Source organism: Ochlerotatus camptorhynchus, unplaced genomic scaffold (assembly GCF_037179485.1).
Source record: "Ochlerotatus camptorhynchus isolate MF236.1 unplaced genomic scaffold, CSIRO-AGI_Acam_v1.1 ptg000473l, whole genome shotgun sequence".
NCBI classification, from domain to species: domain Eukaryota; kingdom Metazoa; phylum Arthropoda; class Insecta; order Diptera; family Culicidae; genus Ochlerotatus; species Ochlerotatus camptorhynchus.
In genome coordinates, this window is record NW_027040959.1 from 79,595 (window position 1) to 101,962 (window position 22,368).

General features: G+C 39.2%; 2 protein-coding genes across 4 annotated transcripts in view; both read right to left on the minus strand.

Moving 5' to 3' along the window:
* The window catches only part of LOC135712362 (calmodulin), a 78,738-nt gene that overhangs the window by 15,694 nt on the left and 40,676 nt on the right, over positions 1-22,368 (minus strand). The window lies entirely within an intron of this gene.
* Positions 18,171-20,375, minus strand: LOC135712361 (chorion peroxidase-like). The gene is made up of 3 exons (XM_065235351.1): positions 19,823-20,375; positions 19,342-19,768; positions 18,171-19,242 (listed from the first exon to the last, which is right to left on the minus strand). Exons 1-3 carry the CDS (start codon positions 19,875-19,877, stop codon positions 18,186-18,188), a joined length of 1,539 nt encoding a protein of 512 aa, XP_065091423.1. The 5' UTR covers positions 19,878-20,375; the 3' UTR covers positions 18,171-18,185.

The following is a 22,368-nucleotide window of genomic DNA, read 5'->3' on the forward strand; positions in this document are numbered from 1 at the left end:
ACACACACACACACACACACACACACACACACACACACACACACACACACACACACACACACACACACAACCTGGCCACCTACACCGTACGGAGAAGGAGAGGGAGATAACGTCGAAATCACCAACGAGGAGCTCGTAGTAGTGGTGAAAGGATTGAAGGTGAAGAAAGCTCCCGGTCCGGATGGAATCCCCAACGTAGCGTTGAAAGCGGCGATCCAGTCATCCCCGGACATGTTCAGGATGGTGCTGCAGAAATGCCTGAACGAGGGTCACTTCCCTGACAGGTGGAAGATACAGAAGCTAGTGTTGTTGCCGAAACCAGGAAAACCGCCGGGGGATCCAGCATCATACAGGCCTATATGCCTGCTGGATACACTCGGAAAACTCTTGGAGAGTATCATCCTAAACAGGCTGACGAAATACACGGAGAGTGAGCACGGATTGTCGGAGAGGCAGTTCGGATTCCGGAAAGGGAGATCGACGGTGGATGCAATTCGGACAGTGGTCGAGAGAGCTGAAAAGGCGTCCAAACAGAAGCGGAGAGGAGATCGATATTGCGCCGTGATAACGATCGACGTCAAGAATGCGTTCAACAGCGCCAGCTGGGAGGCCATCACCGAAGCACTGCATAGAATGAGGGTCCCTGACTACCTGTGCAGGATCCTGAGGAGTTATTTCCAGAACCGGGTTCTGGTCTACGAGACAGACATGGGACAGAGATCGATTAGGATCACAGCGGGAGTTCCACAAGGCTCCATCCTTGGTCCAACGCTCTGGAACGGGATGTACAACGGCGTGCTAACGCTGAAACTGCCCAAAGGAGTTGAGATCGTTGGCTTTGCGGACGACGTCGTCTTGACGGTAACAGGCGAGACGCTGGAAGAGGTGGAAGTGTTGTCAACCGAGGCAATCGACATGATTGGTAACTGGATGAAAGGAGCGAAGCTGCAAATAGCCCACCACAAAACGGAAGTGTTATTGGTCAGTAACTGTAAAGCGGTACAGCGGGCAGAAATCACCGTCGGGGAGCACACCATAGCATCGAAGCGTGTGTTAAAATACCTGGGAGTGATGATCGATGACCGGCTAAACTTCAACAGCCACGTCGAATATGCCTGTGAGAAGGCTTCGAAGGCCATCAACGCGATAGCTAGAATCATGCCGAACAACGCTGGTCCCAGCAGTAGCAAGAGGCGTCTTCTGGCCAGCGTGTCATCATCGATACTGAGATATGGAGGTCCAGCCTGGGTTCCAGCACTGGAAACGAAGCAGAACCACAGGAAACTGAGCAGTACGTTCCGGCTCATGGCCATGCGAGTCGTGAGTGCGTACAGAACCATCTCGTCGGAAGCAGTATGCGTTATCGCCGGTATGATCCCTATCGGCATCGCCCTGGCGGAGGACAGCGAGTGCTACAGGCAGAGAGAAGCCGGAAGAGTACGGAAAGTTGTGAGAGTGGAGTCATTGGCTAAGTGGCAACATGAGTGGAACACGACGGAGAACGGTAGATGGACACATAGACTAATACCGATTCTTTCGACCTGGGTGAACAGAAAACACGGAGAAGTCAATTTCCACCTAACGCAGTTCCTGTCTGGCCACGGCTGCTTCAGGAAATACCTGCATCGGTTCGGACACGCAGCGTCATCCCTCTGTCCGGAGTGTGGCAACGTCGATGAAACGCCGGAGCATGTGGTGTTTGACTGTCCAAGGTTCGAGGCAGTGCGAACGGAGATGCCCGTCCTTAACGTGGAGAATGTCGTCGATGAAATGTGTCGAGAGGAGGACTCTTGGAATGCCGTCAGCAGGGCAGTCACGCAGATTATGTCAGAGCTGCAGCGTAAATGGAGAGAAGAGCAGCGATCTAGCAACGCCAGCTAGCGCTGAGAGTACGACAAGTGCATGAGCACAGCCACCCCCCGAAGTAGTCGCTTCACAGTGGTCCCGGGGGGATCCAGCCAGAGGAGAGAGTAAGGAATGGGTTTTAGTGGAGCTGCACTAGGCAACTAGTGGATACCACACCGTGCCACCTTCACTACAGGCCAGGCTTCTTGAAGCTTTCCTAAACCTTACTATAACAAAAAAAAAAAAAAAAAAAAACACACTCACACACACACACACACACACACACACAAACACACACACACACACACACACACACACACACACACACACACACACACACACACACACACATACACAACACACACACACACACACACACACACACATACACACACACACACACATACACACACACACACACACACACACACACACACACACACACACATACACACACACACACACACACACACACACACAACATCTTGCCAATTTCTATCGGTAATTGTCTTATTGTACGATTTTCCACACATCTGAACTGATTTGTACCTTAACTATCCACACACAAGAAATCCGGAAGATCATAACCATTAAGGCACTATTCTAATTTTCCATTTTTCGCAACAAAAATATAGGATGTTTGCAAAAACGTTACAGAATTAAATTTTTCAACTGTAGATTAAGTTTCGGAGCATTTCAGATGAATCAATTTATCAGGAAAAGTAAAAAAGTGTTCCGCTTCCTATGTCTCAAGGCAAAAATTTCTGCTCACAACACTCTTTTTGACGTTCTCCTATTCACCACCAGAGGTTGAATCGATGGGGCCTCCCTTAGCTCAGTCGGTAAAGGCGCAGCTACAAAGCAAGACCATGCTGGAGGTGGTTGGGTTCGATTCCCGGTCCGGTCTAGGAATTTTTCGGGTAGGAAAATTTCTCGACTTCCCTGGGCATAGAAGTATGATTGGACTTGCCACACAATTATACCAATGCAAAAATGGTACAGGCATCGAAAGCTCTCAATTAATAACTGTGTAAGTGCATCTAGAACACTATGTTGAGAGCACGCAATAAGCTAATATGCGATATGCAATAAGCTTGAAATGCTAAGAAGAAGAAGAAGAAGGGTGAATCAATCGTTTAGTTCCCATTAAAAAGGCCTATGGGCATAGTACAATAGATGAATCCAATAGAAATCAAGTGATCGTTTCAGCCTCTGGTGGTGAATAGGGGAACCCTCAAAAGAGTGATGGGGAAGAGGAAAATATTTTCACCTTTCCTGAATATTTCATCCACCGCAGGTGGTTGAAATCGTCAGTCACGTGGAATATTTTCTTTTCTGCATCGATTTTATAGTGTTCCGGCTCGCACATGTTATTGATGAAAAAATGAAGATTTATTAAACTGTCCCAGCGGTTATGATCTTCCAGAATTTGAATGTGTGGTTATTTTAGTTGTAAATTAGTTCAGATCTATAGAAAGACGTAAAATTAGAGCACTCCCGATGGAAACTTGCAGGATGTGCAATGAGATATGCATTATGTTGAGTTATGAAAGCCGTCAATATGATGTAAACAGGTTTGGATGACATTTCTTATCATTGTCGCCTAGCGTAACTCTACATTGATAGTGCATCAAAAAGCTAATATGAAACATCAATCATTTTTTAAAAAGCTCATTTGAATATATTTTTCAAATTTTATATATTCTAATCACGTTTCATACAAATGCTTGCTGATCCCTGTTGCGCTATGCATATTGAAATGTCCCACTAGGTCCATTTATGTCCTAATTTGAGTAAATGACAGTTTTATTCACCACTAGTTTGAAACATTTTATAAAATACTTTTATAAAAATGTGTGAAATACCTCAACATTTTTAATAAATGCGAAAATTTTAGCATTTTTATAGTACTACTTATTAAGTTTACACTTATGAGCTAAAAACGTAAAAAAAATGAGATAATTATTTTCTTGAGGATTTTTTTTTAATGCCGATATCTCACTTTCAGTGAGTCTGTGGTCTTTAATTTCTTCGACAACATTTCTCAGAACTATAAAATGTGCAACTTTGACCTTGTAGGATGCTCCGTTCAAACGATATATTCGAGCGTCACCTATGCGGTGGGTATACGAACAAATCAGAAACCACAAAAAGCTGGCTCTTTGTAAAGTAAACAACTTTGTCGAAGACTGCAAATCTGTAGGATGCATACCTAAGGCGCTAGGCTACCGGGATCGTTGCCTCACTGTGTCCCGTCGTCCCCTACTTGAAGCTGTGTTCGCAGTAGTTGAATATTGTTGACAAACAATAAATCTTCTTTGGGCTGTTACATGTAACATGAAGTAAGCGCATGAGCGAATAAAAATGTCCAATAGAGGGAGGTATGTTGTTCATTATATTTACATTGGGGAAGCCCTTTACAGCATAAAGTGAACATTAATGTAGGTCCTTGAGCAAAAGTCTTCTAAACTACCGGCTTGGATTTGCTACTTGAGCAGTGTTGGGAACATACCAAAATTATACACGCTGGATCAACAGCTTCCAGCGTTCCATAAAATAAGAGCATTTATTTTATCTGATTGCTGTTGATTTTGGGGCAAACCGCTTTTCTCTTGCCACCCAAGGCGCCCTGGTGTAGGGGATGGTGGTGGGAGGAAGGTTATTTTAGCTCAAGGCACAACGGTAGGTAAATTTTGGGGTTGGGCATTTTTCCAGGAATTCAGGATTCGGAAAAGTCTGTAAAAGTGTTGTTGGAGGATTTGATGTAAACAATTTGTTCATCCCTAGTAAAGGTTGTGTAAATAGCATATTTTTGGCACAGCGTTGATACAATCGAACGACAACATTCCGAGCGGATTTATTTTGTTTATTTATAGGTTTTTCCTGTCGATGTTGGTGTCTTTTTTTTTGCACGGCGTGGGAGTGTGTAGGATGCCGGTTCCATTCCATTTACCTGGTTGTGGAATACCGAGTTTCTGATGACGATTGATTGTGTGTATGTGTGAGGGTGGGAAGAAGTTGCATATGGATGTGGTTGGATATTTTTTGTTTACCCTACTCAGAAGACGGCAGTTTCCACGAAATATAAGCAATATACACTGCAGTGGAATACAGATAGAGGAAGTGGGACCCGGGGGTAAATCATGGGATTAAATGTTTGTAAAATTATGTAAAGCAAATGGTGGTTTTCTTTCTACCAAGTTGGTGTATGGTTGTTCATGGTATGTAGCAGTCCGATGTAAAAATTTCGTTTGTGGTTGAATTACAAGGCTGATACCCCGTGGTACTTTATCTTTTTGAACAGAGCTCACCGATTGGGCAGGAATAAATCACGTTGCAATAATGAAAGTCGAATAAGAAGAATGTCTGTAATATGTGATTCTGATTGACGTTTCCGGTCGATTAGGACTGATTTAGGTTTTGACATTTTGAGGTGCAATAAATCTCTCCCCAGATAAATTTTCAATCGCATGTATAGCCTTCCTTTTATTTGTAGTAGTTGCTTCCCAGGGGCATTCGGAACATGTTCAGATGAAATGTGGCCCTAAAGTTTAAAAATAGCTATAAATAGATTAGTCATTGCATACTGATACTGTTAGTGTATCGTATGACCAGTGTTGGTATTATTCAAGCTCTGGTCACTTTCCCGGAGATATCTAGAACCTAGGGGCTGTTCAGATAATGTTTTAGAGTTTTTAGACCCCCCTCCCTTTGCGTAGACACACGTCCATACACATTTTTAGAAATTGTATCTAAATAAAATTAATCTTGCGTGACTAGATTCTACAGAATCAGTACGTTTTGCAAATTGAAACAATATAATTTGTAGTTTGGGGTTAAGGCGTAATAGCCAGATGCATCATAGAGTTGAACATTGGAAATGCACCATGTTTAAGGAACCGTTTTTGATGAATGAAATGATGTTTGCTTTTACTTTTTCGTGTTTATTTAGTAGTTTGTGAACTGTTCTCTCTATATGTGGCAATATATGGTTTGTTTATATTTTGGCTCTTCCACCCCTTACAAATGTTAGGCCATATTTTCTTCAGCATAGTTAACAACTTTACAGTAACAATGTGAAAGAACAAGTTTATATCCAAATAGGATGGCCTAGATATCCAAAACCTTACATGCCTTGCCTTGTTTATTATGCTTGAATTCATAATTCAGCACAAGTTTCCTTGAACACAATATGGTGTAGGGTCTCCAAATAGTATTCGAGTTCAGATTATTTGATCTACTGGATCCACCAGGGTATGCATAAACTCCTCAGCAACGATAAATGTCCAATCCGATTCATGCGCAACAATGAAGATTCATTTTCATTTAGGGGAAATGGCTGGCCTATGGATCTAAGATTGGGCGCATCGCTAAAAATCTGCTATTTATCAATTTTATCTAGATGAACGCGTCATTGGGACGGTACTAATGGATATTTTTGGTCGCTATTGAAAATTTAGTCCATTGCCGAATTTATGTATGGGCCCAAATTAGGGGCATTTATTTCCCCTATATAAGTTGTTCTTTCATTTTCATGTGTATATATATAAGTAGGTTCTCCAATTCGTCCGAGAGTTCAGATCAATCGATCTACTAGATCAATCACGACTGGTACAATGTATTTCGCAATGAAATATATCCAAACAGGTGCATTGAGTTTACGCACATAACAGGACAACTAAGAAAAGGTTTACATCAAATTTGGCTGCGCTACCAAACTAGAAAATGGGGAAATGAATGGAGAAATAGAATCAATGCGGATAGAGTGACTAGGGTAAACTACACTTAATTGTACAATTGGATTGCAGTTAATGGTAAGCGATGTGAATTACTTTTGCTTTACTTATAACATTTCTAGAGAAGAATATTTATATAATTGTAATTTTAGTTGATTCCTACATGGTAATTCTTGATAATTTCTAATATTCTCAATACTATCTCAGCACAAAGCGTTTTCCATTCACGTTAGCTGTTGTATAGCTTGTAGATATGCTTGTAAGATACTTTTAATCATTCTATTGCAGCGAATCCTGGTAATGGCATTTTCAACGGTGGAGAAACTTATTTTTACGAAGGCTAATGATTTTAAAGCTGCTTTGATAACCTCAGATGACACAAAAAATCTGTATATTTTCTCTTTCAGACCATTAGAAGGCAGGATAGCCAAGAGACAATGCAGCACCTGGTACATGATAGTGGATTGTCACTCGTATCTTATTTATATTCAATCATTTTTCAGATTTTTCTAGTTGAATTTATCGTTCTTTCATTTCATTTTCTGATTTATTGATACTTTATTTTCAAATGTTTGAATATGTTATTATTGTAGATATTCTGAAAAGACGTGAAGGTTTTGTGTTAGCGGGAGAAGCAATATCAGCAATATTCACCCGAGCGGTGTTTCCCTTAACCATCCTAAAATAAAAATAAACCGTTAATAATATTCCATTCTCACAACACTGAAGCAATCATGGACGAATCTTCATTCTAATCTATGATTCCACACACTATAAATAACCTTTTACACATGGGAACCTCCTATCGATCAGAATGAATTGTGCATATGCTTAGGAACAACGAAATTGTCAGGTGCAAAGGAGCAACAGGATCTAGTTGATAACGTTTATCAATTCCGAAAGCTGAAGGCTGTTTTGAATAATATGTTTAGGTAATGAGAAGCAACAACGGCCAACAGATGAACTACTAACAGCTTTTATTTCTTAAATACTTCATATAAAAATTTCCAGCAACGCCAGCTGGATGGCTTACCCTCTCTACTAACAAAATTCCGCCCTTTCCGTGACAGTTATGAGCGGTCGTAGAGTTCTCTGCATCTCTCTTAAGTAAGTGTCGGTCTAACATTCCTCCCCCTTACCCATTAGATGCAAGGACAGCTCTGGTCTGTTGGAGGAAGACACATCCTTTATCTAAGAGGTAGTTATTAATCACAAATTACTATCTAACAGCAACGAATGACGGTGGGTCTCCTTCTTAACAACAGTTTGGAGCTCGTACCACCTACGACATTGCGCAACTTGGTTTATGCTATGCTATGCTATGTTCGTATTAGTATTTTAAAATCAAATCTACAAAAATCCTTAAACATCAATTAACAAATTTGGTTCTTTCATAGTCTGGTAGCCCCGTGCAAAGCTATAAGATTCATTGCGATAGAAGCAAGCAAATTTTGATAATATGCTTTAAAATTTAGCGTTGTTTGTTGTTGCAATGTTGCGTTTGATACAAAAAAACTGCAAAACTATATTTAGGTCAACTGAGAAAACCCGAGATAAAAATATGCTAAATGTGTTGGCAATCTGTGGACATGAAATATAATTTATTATTGCAACAATTCGAGTAAACCGTGGAGAGAACCAGAGCAATATTTAAAAAAATGACCACAATATAACTCAGCCAAAACCCCCGCCACTCGGTTTATTACCGAGCGAAGAAACAATGAAAAATGCCATTCATCAGTGATTCGTTTTGCTGACAGTACCTAGTGGTATGTAGTGCACAATAATGGACTTCATGTCGGGAGAGCACGTTACTTCCATTAGCCAATGAACGAGGCTACGTTTCAAGCTCCGCACGAATGGCCATGTCACAGACTTTGCCAAATCATGGGGTGCCTTCACTCTGACTGTGCTCACAAGGTCCCCGTAGAGAGAGATAAAGAACCCAGAGAATGGAAGGATGACGGTGGTTAACCCTGGAGGCTTCTTTCGGGACATGAAAACTTCAACTCGTCTTTGAACAATTTAAGCACATTCCATAGGAAACTTTTCAGCTTATGTAGTTCTTCCGGTGGGGTTTCTCACACTGGTTAACGTTTATTCACCACGTTGCACTGTGCAGAGAATAGACGGTATCAGCTTTTAAATATAATGTGACCAATATTACCGAAGCATTATCGTAATGGAACACAAATCGTTGATATTATTACAGGCAACGTGCTTGCAGCAATCGATAAGTGGCGACCGGAATCGATTTTGATAAACAGTAATGGGGGGATTTGGACACCACACTAAAATTACTCTCATAACAAATGTATGCCATGCTGCATATCATTTCAATGCACTGAAATTAATTAACTACAGGTGTGCGATATAATTAAACTCGAACTACTATCAATATTTACTTAAAGGGTGATACGGTCAAAATTTGGTCAATATCAACTTGACGTATTTCTTTCAATTTTGCATTTAAAAAACCTTAACACCCCTCATTTTGAAGGTGTGTGTGTGTAGAATGTTGCTCCTATTTTGATTTTGGAATTCACTCTTCAGTTGTCAAAATGCCGTCCAAGCAAGAAGAGCAGCGTATCAAAATTTTGCTCGCGCATCGCGAAAATCCGAGCTACTCGCACGCAAAGTTGGCAAAATCGCTAAAAGTTGCCAAATCAACCGTTACAAATGTAATTAAAGTGTTTGGGGAACGTTTGTCGACAGCCAGGAAGTCTGGATCGGGGGGAAATCGAAAACCGGAAGCCGCTGAGACGACAAAGAGAGTTGCCGGTAGTTTCAAGCGAAACCCTAACCTCTCTCTCCGAGATGCCGCAAATAAGCTGGGTGTATCGTCTACAACCGTGCATCGAGCCAAAAAACGAGCCGGACTATCGACTTACAAGAAGGTAGTGACTCCAAATCGCGATGATAAACAAAATACGACGGCCAAAGCGCGATCCCGGAGGCTGTACACGACGATGCTGACGAAGTTTGACTGCGTGGTAATGGACGACGAAACCTACGTCAAAGCCGACTACAAGCAGCTTCCGGGACAGGAGTTTTATACGGCAAAAGGAAGGGGAAAGGTAGCAGATGTTTTCAAGCACATGAAACTGTCAAAGTTCGCAAATAAATATCTGGTTTGGCAAGCCATCTGTACCTGTGGCTTGAAAAGCAGCATTTTCATAGCTTCCGGGACTGTCAACCAAGAAATTTACGTGAAAGAGTGTTTGAATAAACGTCTGCTGCCTTTCCTGAAGAAACACGGTTGTTCCGTACTGTTTTGGCCGGATTTGGCATCTTGCCATTACGGTAAAAAGGCCATGGAGTGGTACGCCGCCAACAACGTGCAGGTGGTTCCCAAGGACAAGAACCCTCCCAACACGCCAGAGCTCCGCCCAATTGAGAAATACTGGGCTATTGTCAAGCGGAACCTAAAGAAGACCAAAAAAACTGCTAAGGGCGAGCAGCAGTTCAAGGCAAACTGGCTTTCTGCGGCGAAGAAGGTGGACAAGGTGGCTGTACAAAATCAGGGGTCAGGGGTCAAGCGTAAGGCCCGGCAATTCGGATTTGGAAAAGCGGAAGCCTAACTGAATATTTTCCTGAATTTTATACTAATTGAACTTGAAAAAGAAATTTAATTTGATTTTTTAAATAAACGATTTCACCGATTTACACGCGTTTTCCCTTGACCAAATTTTGACCGTATCACCCTTTACACGCTTCAAATACCACACAATTAGAGAACCTCCGTTACTATCGCTTCAGGCATGCTACAGTGTTGTTTTAATTGACTTGTATCGAAGACAACATATCAAGAAGATTGGCAACTCTTCGATTTTCTTACACGACCGCTGTAAGACAGGCAAATTCACGCCATTTGTCACTCAAAGGTAAATGCTCCGAACGAATTTGATAGCATTTGCTTGATTATGTACGTGTTGCTTCCACCTTCGCTCAAGCGCAGCACTACCGTATCTGTCGCTTTGATTCTGTCAAAGTTGCCAGTCTTCTTGATATGATATCTCCGCGTGGAAATTATCATTACAAATAGTTGTAATATCAGGGAATGAAAATCACCGATTCAGAGAAAGATAATGTAATTTTAATTTTTATTATAGAAATGATCAGTACTACGACTACTAAGCAAAGAATCACAACGGAAAATTCTGAATCGATAATGTGATTGTTTTGTTTTACATTATGATCGTTATTGAATGATAATCTCCGATCATCATCATCAACTATCGTTACTGAAGATTCCCCATAGTGTGCATGTGGAATTCTAAAATATGCTTTTTCTCGTTGTTCAGCTAACCAGAGCCTTTCAAATGGTGAACAGATAGCTCAGATTTATGCCAATATGTGTGGATAGTGTACATTTAAACTTTCAGTATATGCTATATCTCGAAATCCTGATCGTTTAGGAAATTGCAGTCTTTGACAAATGCTGAAAGTCTCCTTAATAAAAAAAACTAAACTAAACTAAAGTTTTCAGGTAAAGAAGGCCTTCTACATAGTCGAATGGATAGTTGAACAAATTTCCACTACGTTTCACTATTGGGCTAAACTTCGAGCATGAGCTATACCTCGTAATTGTGGCCAGCTGGGAAGTTTCTGGCATCGGCAAAGTTGTTCAGATAACCAAAGTCTTTAAAATAGTGAACATATTAATTAACCACTTTATTCGAGCACTTAAAATGACGTTTACTACCACTCGAACTTTGAAATAAAACATTATTTTGAGATTTTTTCTTCTAGAACCTCGAGAAAAGTAGCCAACATTTGTGCGTTTCATAAAAAAATATAAATTATTTGGTCCAGTTTTGTGAAATCGCTGGTAGAAAGTCACGCCAAAACTGCTTGACAAAGTGGTCAATTCTTTATTCTCCCACTACTTGGGAACTTTAAGTAAATGCTATATCTCGGGATCCTAACCATCTAGGAAGTTTCTGACTTCGGCAAAAAAGTTCAAGTTACCAGCGTCGTAAGAGTGGTGACTGATAAATTCTGAGTTCTGACGCTACGTGGCGCTAGTGTTCCTGAACATCTGGATAGTTTCTGTTTGCGGCTATTGTATTCAGGTTATTGGATGCTTAGCTATTGAGTACGTATAAAGTGTTATTTTAAAATAAAAAATCCCTTGCTATGGGTAACAGTTGATGGCTTTTCTCAGGAATTCCCGGGTATTGGGAAATATGTTTATCCAGTGACCACATTACGCTTAATTTTTGATAGTTATTCATTAGAATGTTCATTTTTCAACTTCTGTCGAATGATTCATGAAGTTTTTTTTTAAGTGTTAACCACTAAATTTTAATAGATTGTGTTCTCTCGGAAGTTTCTTCCAACTTTCCCAGGAAGCTTCCAGGAAGCTCAGCTGGCTTCTTCCGGAAATGTCTTCCAGCTGACCGATTTTTGGTCATAAATTTCTTATAAATTCTCCCCGAATTTTCTGTCAGCTTTTACCGGTTTCCCCTAGAAGTTTCATCCGGCTTCTTCGAAAAGATTCACCTGATTTCTCCTCGAAGTTTCTCCTGACATCCGCCGATAGTTTGTCCCATCTTTCCCTGGAGAGTACTCTCTATTTTCTCCGAAAGTTTCTGCTAACTTCTCATGGAAATTTAATTATTTTCGTCCGGAAGTTGTCACCGACTTGCCCAGGCTTCCTCTGGAGAAGCCTTCCGGATTTTTTCCCCAAATATTAGGAAACTTCTTGACATACGTTGTGGAAACTTTCAATCGCAAGTTCGAAGAACGAAATTTGAGGAATTTTAAAAAATAAATGGTGGGTACTTCCAAGTTTAATAATGTTTTAGAAATAAGATTGAAAAGCTGCCACAACGAAATTCTGGCAACTTCCGATTACCTACCGGAAGGCGGTTCAGGGAATTTCCCCAAGGAAAGGAATTTGGGAAACTTCCAGAAAGCAAATTAGGAAACTTCTAGAAGACTACAGAAAACAGAACTTTTACGAAGAAGTTCGAGAAACTTTCAGAAGCACACACTTTCAGTCAGTAAGGTTTTATTGGGTTTTTAAAATGCGGAACTGTGGGAAGTTCAAAAATGAGAAAATGTATTCCCAACTTGTACAGACTTAGTCGTAGAGCGTATTGCCCCTCACATTGGTCACATACAGTGACCAAAACAAATAAATGGAATATTTTGATCGAAGTTTTTAGTATATAAAATTCTTAAAATAGGCATGGTTGTTAATTAAAATATGTTTTCGGTAATCAATCAAATATCATTTCAGTGTGGCCACACAACCGGGAAAACTGGGAGAACCGGGAATTCGGAACATTAACAACTTAACTGTTTTAATAAATAGTCCGATATCATTTATAATCTTGAATTTGACCCCATATTCTTGAACTTTTTTCTAATACTTGAATTGTTAAGTTTGTTCTCAACCGATGTCCCTGAATATTGACAACTTATGTCAATTCTGGATCTTGGATTTTTGTATACGGAATCTATAACTCGATTAAATTAATTCTTTAAAGCGTATCTTAGGATATTTTTGCAAATTTCTCAAGGATTTTCATACGATAATGTCAAAATGTCATTACTTTTACTTTCGATTTCCCTCAAATAATCTCATGATTTTATCCAATATTCTCCATAAAAGTCTTGGAATTCTGTTCAAAACACTTTAGGAATTCCCTTCAGAAAAATATCTTGAATCCACTATACATTTTTCTTTGTATTCTTCTGAATTCTAGAGATGATGTGCTTTAATTAATCTAAATAATGTTCTTAACATTTCACTTGAAATATATCGTTATGCCATTTAGAATTTAGAAAAGTATTTTCCAAAAATTTCTTTGGAGTTCATTTCAGAATTCCAATTTTCCTCAGAATTTCCTTCAAATACTTCTTAAAATGAGATGGAATTTACATGGAATTATCTTGAAACTCTCAGAAATGAACTAGCCTCCTAAAAATCTCCCTAATAAAGATTTAAAAAAAAATCTTGAAGCTCCCTTTAGATTTTTTATTTCTTCAGAATATCCTGGAGCACTACTCAGTATTGCTTTGGAAAAATTCTAAAAATTTCCTTTACCCGGAAACTTCTAGAAATTCTAGAAATGGGAAATTCTCATAGCAGGCGTTGACGATGGGACGTTGTCGAGTTGTTGAATAAGCAACTATCGTGGTAACTCACCGATTACCTGTCGATCTGCCAAATTTGGAAAGACGTCTGCATTGAATTGTCTCATATAATAATATTCCGCCCACTATATCACAAGAAATTTCGAGTAGCTGAGTGGAATTGAGATAAGTTAAGCATTGGGTACAGGACCAAGTCTCCCCTGGGTGGTGCCAGAAGATGAGCGCAATAGAATCAACAAGTTGCCATAAGGCACGGAATGAGACTATTGCATGGCTGGGTAGTCAAATTCTTCCATTCGTTAGTCATTTCAGGTGGATTATAACAGCTTTAGGTTTAGGATGGGCGTTGGCCAGATTTGGATTTTTCAGATATAATCCTAAATAGGACCTAGATTATTTAATACACTAGTAACCTCAACTTCTGTCACAATGTTTCATTGTGACTAATCAACACTCAATGGGTAAAATATCAAATTTGCGGTAAATTTGAAAAAAGGGAACTTGGAGTGTAGAGCGTACTGCCCACTGGACGATTCTGAAACCTGACCAAGTGAGTGGGTTACGGGTTTATTTGATTGTACGTCATTTCCAAGTTATATATAGATACATTCATACCATTGGCATTTTGTATTTGAGATGAGACAGAGATAGGATGCGGAGGGCCCGCTTAGGGGGAGCGTAACCCATGTTATGGCTTCCATTTATTAAATAGTTCAGATAGGTTCATGGTGAGAAAATGTACCATATGGTGCCCGTTCACTGATCAAAATTAGATTCAAATCGTCAGGCCCTGCCCTGGAATAAGGGGATTGACGATGATTTGTCAAGTTTCATTTTGCATTTGCATATAATTGTAAGTTTAGGTTTGCTTTTGTAATTGTAAGATAGATAGTTTGTCTCAATTGAAACAATGAGTTGTATAAACTTGACGAATCATACCTCTAAAAGAGTAGTAGTTACAGTGCCGCATGATCTAACAACCACTGCCTGCAACTAATGTTGGAGGGGCCGGCAGGGCTGATTACGGATCAAAACTAACATAACTCTAACACTGAAATGGCTTATTACTTATTACTTATTATTAATTATATACTTTATTATATATTTATATTTAGCTGTGGTGATTTATATTAGTGGAAGAAGGTCGTTATGCTATACGGTCTAGCATAGGCCCACGGCCAGGTTTCAGTAGGTACACACTCGCTTAACGGCAGATTGGTTTACAGTGGTCGACCAGGGTGTGTGCTGATAAATTACAATTACAATTACAAGTACAATCATACTCTATGCCCAGGGAAGTCAAGAAACTTTCCAACCCGAAAAATCCCTAGACCGGACCGGGAAATCGAACCCAGCTGCCTTCAGCATGGTCTTGCTTTATAGCTGCGCCTTTACCGACTGAACTAAGGGAGACCCTAAAAAAATGGGTATGCAGTCTAACGATCATTAACAGTCATAATACGCAACCTGCAAAATGCCTGGCGATGATGGGAATAAACTTGCTTTTCGACAATGGGACAGTAGTGGTATGTCACAGAATCGACACGGATTTTGCAAGTTCGGTATTATGACTGTTAAGTTTGCATTACGATCAATTCACTTTGAATTGAATTTAAATCCTCTTCCTAATTTTCTTTGAATGGTCCTTGAAATTTCTTCCGATTTGCTTCACAGTTCCTTAGATTTTTTTCTCATAATCCCTCTTCTCCTTACTATTGGCTTTAAATGCTTCTAAAAACTAACTGAAATTTCTAGACAAATTGAAAATTGATTCTAGTAATTGAAAATTCCGCCCGAAATCCTTTATAATTTTTCCTAGAATTCCTCTACATTTATCCTCAACTTATTTGGTATTCTCATCTTAATTCTCTAGCCAATGCTTTCAGGTGTCAGAATCCTAGTCCAAGAGCCATGATTCTTCTTTTAAATCTAAGATCTATAAAAACGGCCAAACGGCCAAAATTTCACAAAGTTCAAGAATGCAAATTACTGGCCTTGTCTCAAAATATTGAAAATTTTCTTATGTTATTAGCATAGAAAATTCTTAGTCCGAGAATTCAAAGGTTCTTGCATAGATTATGTAATTTTTAATGCGCGATGCAAGTAGATGCGAGAAATGAAAGAAGATTTTTTGATGATTGATTTGCTAGTGGGAGTTTTTTCGAGCATCTAGAATTGAGATATAGATGCGTCGTTCCTCTCGGATTTGAGAATCATTTTCCGAACACTGAATAAGAACATCTAATAAAACATCGGAACGTCCCTACTTACCATGGTGAATCCTCATCCGCAACCATCTCAACTGACATAAATTTTTCCATCCTATGATAGATGTGGAGATGGAAAGGTGTTCTCGGTCTCTGGTAGTGGTGGCAAGTGTACATTTTTTTTTTTCAAAACCATCGTCCAGAGCGAAACAAAACAGCCAGCACACCGGCGGTCATGTATATGTAAATTTCAAGCAAACGGCAAAGATAGAGAATAGGAAAAATGTCGCAGCCCTTTGTTTTCCAAACAGTTTATTGCGTGTGACTGTAAATTATTAACTCCCTTATTTACGCATACATTTAACATATAATTATGAGTGGATAGTGTGCATTCTTATCTTTTAATTCCATACAATACATATCAAATAAATGCAGTAATTTGTAAGAAATCAGCAAAATTATACATGACATAAATTTATGTCTCACTGGTCTTGTCTGGTCTTTGTGCGTAAATGTTCTGTCGCTGGCAGAAAACAGTTCAGAAATGTCACGATTTGAAATTTCTCATGAAAGTCACCTTCTAGAGACTTTTAAAACTCTTTAAGACGAATGTTTTATAGCAAAATTTGTTGTCTGTATCTCTTCTAATAAAAAAGATATACCCGAATATAGTAAAAAATATGAATAAATTCAAATTAATTTAATACGAGTTAAAAAAATAACATACCTCCAATTTTTTTCATATTATTGAGAATAACATACGCCCTTTCAAATGCCGTAGAAAAACTTTTTTTTTGTTTGCCCCAACCAGAGATATTAACATTTGAAAAGTGCATATTTTTAGTATAAAAACGTCAATAATTCTTGATCGGCGAAAGATATTGACAAGCTTTGTGCGGCAAAAATTTGCGTCTTCTTAAGATCTAAAAATTATTTAAAGACACCTTTGCTGAGAAATTCGAAATAAGAAAACTAGAGCTAAACAACTGTTTTTTTTAGAGCCACCCTAACTCAAATCAAGAAAATAGCTCTAAATCGGCCAATTCAAGAGATACAAAAAAGTTGTTTTCTACAAAGTTGTTTGAAATTAGCTCAGCTATAACTTTGCCGAAGAATGTATACCTAAAACTTTTCAAACAAATAAGTTAGATTTTTGATTTTAATGATAATAGGAACCACCCTAGAATTCATTGTCATAAAAATGAGGCCATATCTATAAGGAACAACTTTGTACAAGAGACTTTTAGTCTAAAGTTTCAATTTCAGGCTCAAAACATATCATTCCACCTAAATCTGCATTCTGGACCACTGTGCATTGGTCTCTGGTAAGAGAGTCTTTCATACTAACAGTTATCCCTTCCCGGATGACCTTAAGTATTGGTCTTGAATAAAGCTGATTCACCAGAACTAGAGAATGGATTGCTAATCCCATTCCCATTAGCTACTTTGTGCAAATTTCACTTGATCGGGTCAATCATGGAGTAGCAACTACGAATTGTACGGTCATCAATACTCATGCTCATGTTCATGATGTAAAAATAAACAACCAATAGTTAAAATGTCTGTATTGATTTCAAATGCTACAGAACAAGTGCAGCTTGCTTTCAATTTTCAACAGAAGCTCTTCCGTTGGTACTCTATCCGAATAGGTATTCCACGGATCGACTGGGACACGCTCTATTCCTCCAAACATTGCCAAAAGGGTCGACATATCGATAGAGTGAATTAATTCTCCCAGAGCTGAAAACGTAAATCGTGATAAGAATACGTTATAAATGATTACATATAAACATACCAGGTGATAAGAATTTATTCCAAGTGTAGAAGTAACGATCACTGCACTTTAGTCTTTTAAACTGTACGCATGTGGCTGCCGCAACCGTTTTTGGCATGCTAACTCCATCTGCTCTTTCTTTCTCAAAGATTAAAAATAGTGCATCTATATCGAATGGGCTTTCATAGTGATATTTGAATACATCAATCAGCTTACGTTGGATAAAATGGCGTCAGTTAAGCGAGCTTAGCAGAAGAAATTTACCAACATACCTCCTCGGTGAAAATATTCTTCAAGTCATCGAACGATTCATAACATTTTGTTGGATTTCCTGAAACTTTATCAAAGTAATTTTTGTACAATATCAAAGGACATAAACCGGCATCTCGACCTCTTTCCAAATCAAGGCACAGTAAACAATGTCCAAGTACTCCGTCTTTCGAAAAGAAGGTGTTTACCAACTGGAAAATTTGAACACATTTTAGTTTTTGGCGGAATTAAGTTGCAAAATAAGTGCTAGTTTACAGATTCTGATAATGTTTGGATACGAATTGGATCATCGAACGTTCCCTCCAGTACCATCGAGCAGTCATACGTCTCAAGATTAAGGAAAAACTCAGGCACAGATTTCTGAATGCGATCGTTGCCTTCCACTAGTGTGAAATTTTCTGGCATCCATATGTGCTGAAATCGGCCCAGTGCATTGGTGTACGTAGAAGAAATACTGGATTCTAAACCCTCGTCGTATTCACAATCAAAATTGCACTGACTATAGAACTCTTCGCCAAACAAAGCTAGCAAAAGTTCCTCGTAAACTATGCGTTGATATACACCTATTGTCAATGATCGACACTTTTCTATCATGTCCTCTTTGGATTGACCTTGGCCACATAAACTAACTCGGTCAATACAGTAGTTGTGGAGTTGTGAGAAAAGTCCAGCTACGGCCAAGAATTGAATTGTGATGACATGACTCTGACCGAACGTTGAAGATGCTTCACAGAATGAGGTAACTAATTTTCCTGTGCTATCGTATTTTCCCTCACCGTACGTCGAAGACATATCGAGATAACTCGTTGCGATGCTCCTCTTTGAAGGGTACCTTATGTCACATTGATCGTTAGCATTTTCAATCGGACTAAAATTTAAGCACTTCACATTCTTTGGACCATAGTTTGGATCTATATTGAAGATATGCAACGGCTCTGTTAGTGGTGCTCGGAATAGTGATACATCACTTCCATCAGCACGACATCCTCGGAAGCCTGATGTAGCATTACGAGTCCGTTTCATAGCTCGACCAACCATGTCCGAAGTGACGAATTCGGAAAATATTAAACCAAATATGTTGAATATTGCGGTGGGTGGCACAACGGTACCTTGGCTGTTTTTCGCACGTTGAATATCACTGATAATGTTTCTGTTGTTGGGAAGACTTCGTCCGGACGTGCTCATACGGTGCTTTGAAACGAAGTCATCGAAGCACGGTGCCATTTCCAGTTTGAGCGGATTGCCAGATTGACCCCAAGTTGTGTGTCGCAGATTATTGCACACTCCATTGTAAGTGCGATACCTATTAAGGTTAGGAGATTTGGTTACTACAATGTTCTTAAATTTCACATCCCCAAATGAGTGCAATCCATCTGCAACCAGCGATTACGGAATTACTTACGGATAGTTGGGATCGCAGTCGTATGCTTTTCTGTGCTGACATTTGTCCAAAGACAGTGACCGATTGACGTTTGGACAGTATCCTTCCAGCAAATTCCTTACGGTGCATTTTCCTTGACTAGCCAGATGTTGCAGTAAAATGTCCGTAGTCAAAGTATTTTTAACTCCAATTTCGTCATCAAAGTCCAGAGCGTTGGTGAAAAACAAATTGAAATCGTATTCTTTTTCGCTAACCAGATAACACGGATTATTCTGAAAGCTCGATTCCCATTCGAACCGATTGATAGCTTCCTGCTGAGCCCACAGTTCCAAATGCTTCCAATTGTAAACGTTAGGACACCGCCAATCGCTAGCACATTTCAAAGGTACACCGCACTGCCTGTGGTATTCCTTGTAGTACACTGGATTATCAGGTAAATGAAGATCATCTACAAAAGCACTTGAATATTATTCGTTCGCAACATATTACTTTCATGAAATACCGAACAATGCCACAATGCACGAGGCAAGCGTAAAAATCACGAAAAGTCTCTGCATGTTGCTTCAGTTCTGCAAATTAGCACATTATCACAATGTATGAAGTCGCTCCAGTCAGTTCTGCAATACAACTAACGCAAACAATTGCTGTGATGTCGGACCTATACTATAGATAAACTTTGCAAAACTTAAAGCATGCAGAAATGAAAGGCACGTCCATAGAAATTATGGGCATGATGATTTGTGCTATGTCGTTTTCAACGACATAAACATGTCTCCGGGAAATGTTCGATAATAAAATCCATACACGTGCCATGTTATAAACTGTATGCTTTGTTATATTGTTCAAAGGAGGTGTGTTTAAAGGGATCTGCATGGGAAATCTGTTAAAAATTCTGCAGTCATTCGATCAAGGCGTAGCCAACTTTCAGAATACAGTGCGTGTCAGGACAATAGGCCCACCTTAAATTTTATTGTCATTAAAAACATTGTATCCCTGTTGTTTGTTAACCAATCGTTATGAATGTTTTTGGACTTATGAAATGACTTTTTTTCTTAATCACCTTAACGTGAAGCTTATCGCAACCGACGAATAATTTACTTTTTATTTTTTTCTAAAAATAACGAAAATCTAATGTACCTGCACACCTTTGTTCTCCATAATTTATGGTGAAAAGGTGATACAACAAAACCAGACCTTTGTTTTTTTACCCGACTTTTTAAAATAATGAAATTAAAAAAAAGTTTTACACGTATTTTTTTTAAGAATCACTCGCAAAACAATTTTCTTTGAATTTTTATATCTTTGATGATCTATCGAATTGATTGAGCAGGGTGGAGAAAAATCGATATTTTGAACCACCCTGTTACACAAATTAACAGCTATGGAACATATGAATCCGAAACGGGAGCATTTAAATTTCAATTGGAAGTGGCGATTTTCTATTGTTGATAACTTATAATATTCATAAGGCAACTAATACGCAGAAGCCAAGCAAGAAAGTTAATGAACATCATTAGGGTAGCCAGTGAATTTTCATTTTTAATTCCCGGTTTTGCTCGGTTTTTACGGTTCAAATCTTAAAAATTTCCTGTTGTTTATATTCAACAAAAAATGAAATAGTACGCATTTTTAAAAGGCGGTCAACAGTAAATCTTCGGATAAAAGAGCAAAAAAAAAATCAAAACAAAAACATTATATGGCAAAAAACTGTCCTTCGTATCTTCCTAGTTCCTGCTCTTCAGGCTGTAAATTAATCGAATTTGCAGTGCTGCCAGTTAAACCTACTCGTCGGCCGGACGAAGGGCATAGAATGTATGTTATTTGTCAAATAGATGTTTTGGAAAAAAAATAGAGAATGATAAAAAAACTCGTGGTTCTTTTCTAGCATGCTGAAAAGTACACGATCACTGACATGGATCACATGGAAATCATGTTTTGAGCTAAATTGACCATTACAGTGATGCTCCACAGTTCTTAAACGATTCTAAATCGGGTTCTGATCAGTCTCCCAAAATTTGAGCTCGTGTGGTGAAAAACTGACTTAGCACAAACCCATTGAAGTTTATATGGAAATTACTATGGGAATCCTAGATTGTGTTTTTTTTCCTTGATTTGTTTTCCGTCGATCATGTTTTCCGTACTGAGTACCAATGCTATCGACGCCACAAACGAAGTGACGAACGACTCACTGGCGAAGAAATCAATTAACATAATGTGGTTCGCTGTAATAGAATTTTCTTAGAAGCTTGAACAAAGTTGATTTTGTGTGCAATGATCTTTGACTTCAAACTAGGGGAACAGGATTTTTCAGTAATCAAAGGAACACATCTTAGTCCTTGTTACTTTTTATGCCTTGTTGATAGTGATAAGACACGGCTTTGTCCACGGAAGATGATCTTGAAACAAGGAAAAATTAGTTAGTTGGTCTTCACCTATGTAATTCCTAATTCGTTGTTCCATAGTTTGAAGTGGTTAAGACTAGGGTTCTGATGCATCAGCTTCCCGGTCAAAAGTTTTACATCGCGACTGGACGTGGTGCTGGGAAGATTCAAGTTCGTGTTTGCCGACAAGTTCGCGAAGAAGGCCATGATTTGGCAAGCGATTTGCTGTTGTGGCCTGAAAACGGAACCATTCGTCACATCCTCGACGATGACATCCCAAGTTTACATAGAAGAATACCTGAAAAAGCGTGTATTGCCGTTCATCCGCAAGCATAGGGGCAAAGTCACCTTTTGGTCCGATTTGGCCAGCTGCCACTAACCCAAGGTGGTTCTGGAGTGGTATGCTGCCAACAAGATCGATTTTGTCTCCAAGCTAATGAATTCTCCGAATTGCCCGGAATTTCGACCAATCGAAAAATACTGGGCAATTTCAAAGCAGCGACTTCGACGAAGTGGCAGGGAAGTCAAGGAGATCCAGCAAATGCGAGCAAAATGGAAGAAATGCGCTGATTCCGTTTCCGTTTCCACTGTGCGATCGCTGATGGGCTCCATCAAGAAGAGAAAGGTTCGAGTTTTCGTTCGAACTGGAAAAATGTAACCATCTTAT

What these genes read in the sequence shown, in the direction of transcription:
- LOC135712361 (XM_065235351.1), bottom strand. Translation starts at nt 19,877, where the DNA reads ATGCAGAGACTTTTCGTGATTTTTACGCTTGCCTCGTGCATTGTGGCA. An exon ending in GTGCATTGTGGCATTGTTCG is followed by an intron (nt 19,769 to 19,822) that starts GTATTTCATGAA and finishes GTGCTTTTGTAG; the next exon opens with ATGATCTTCATTTACCTGAT. An exon ending in GACTGCGATCCCAACTATCC is followed by an intron (nt 19,243 to 19,341) that starts GTAAGTAATTCC and finishes TAACCTTAATAG; the next exon opens with GTATCGCACTTACAATGGAG.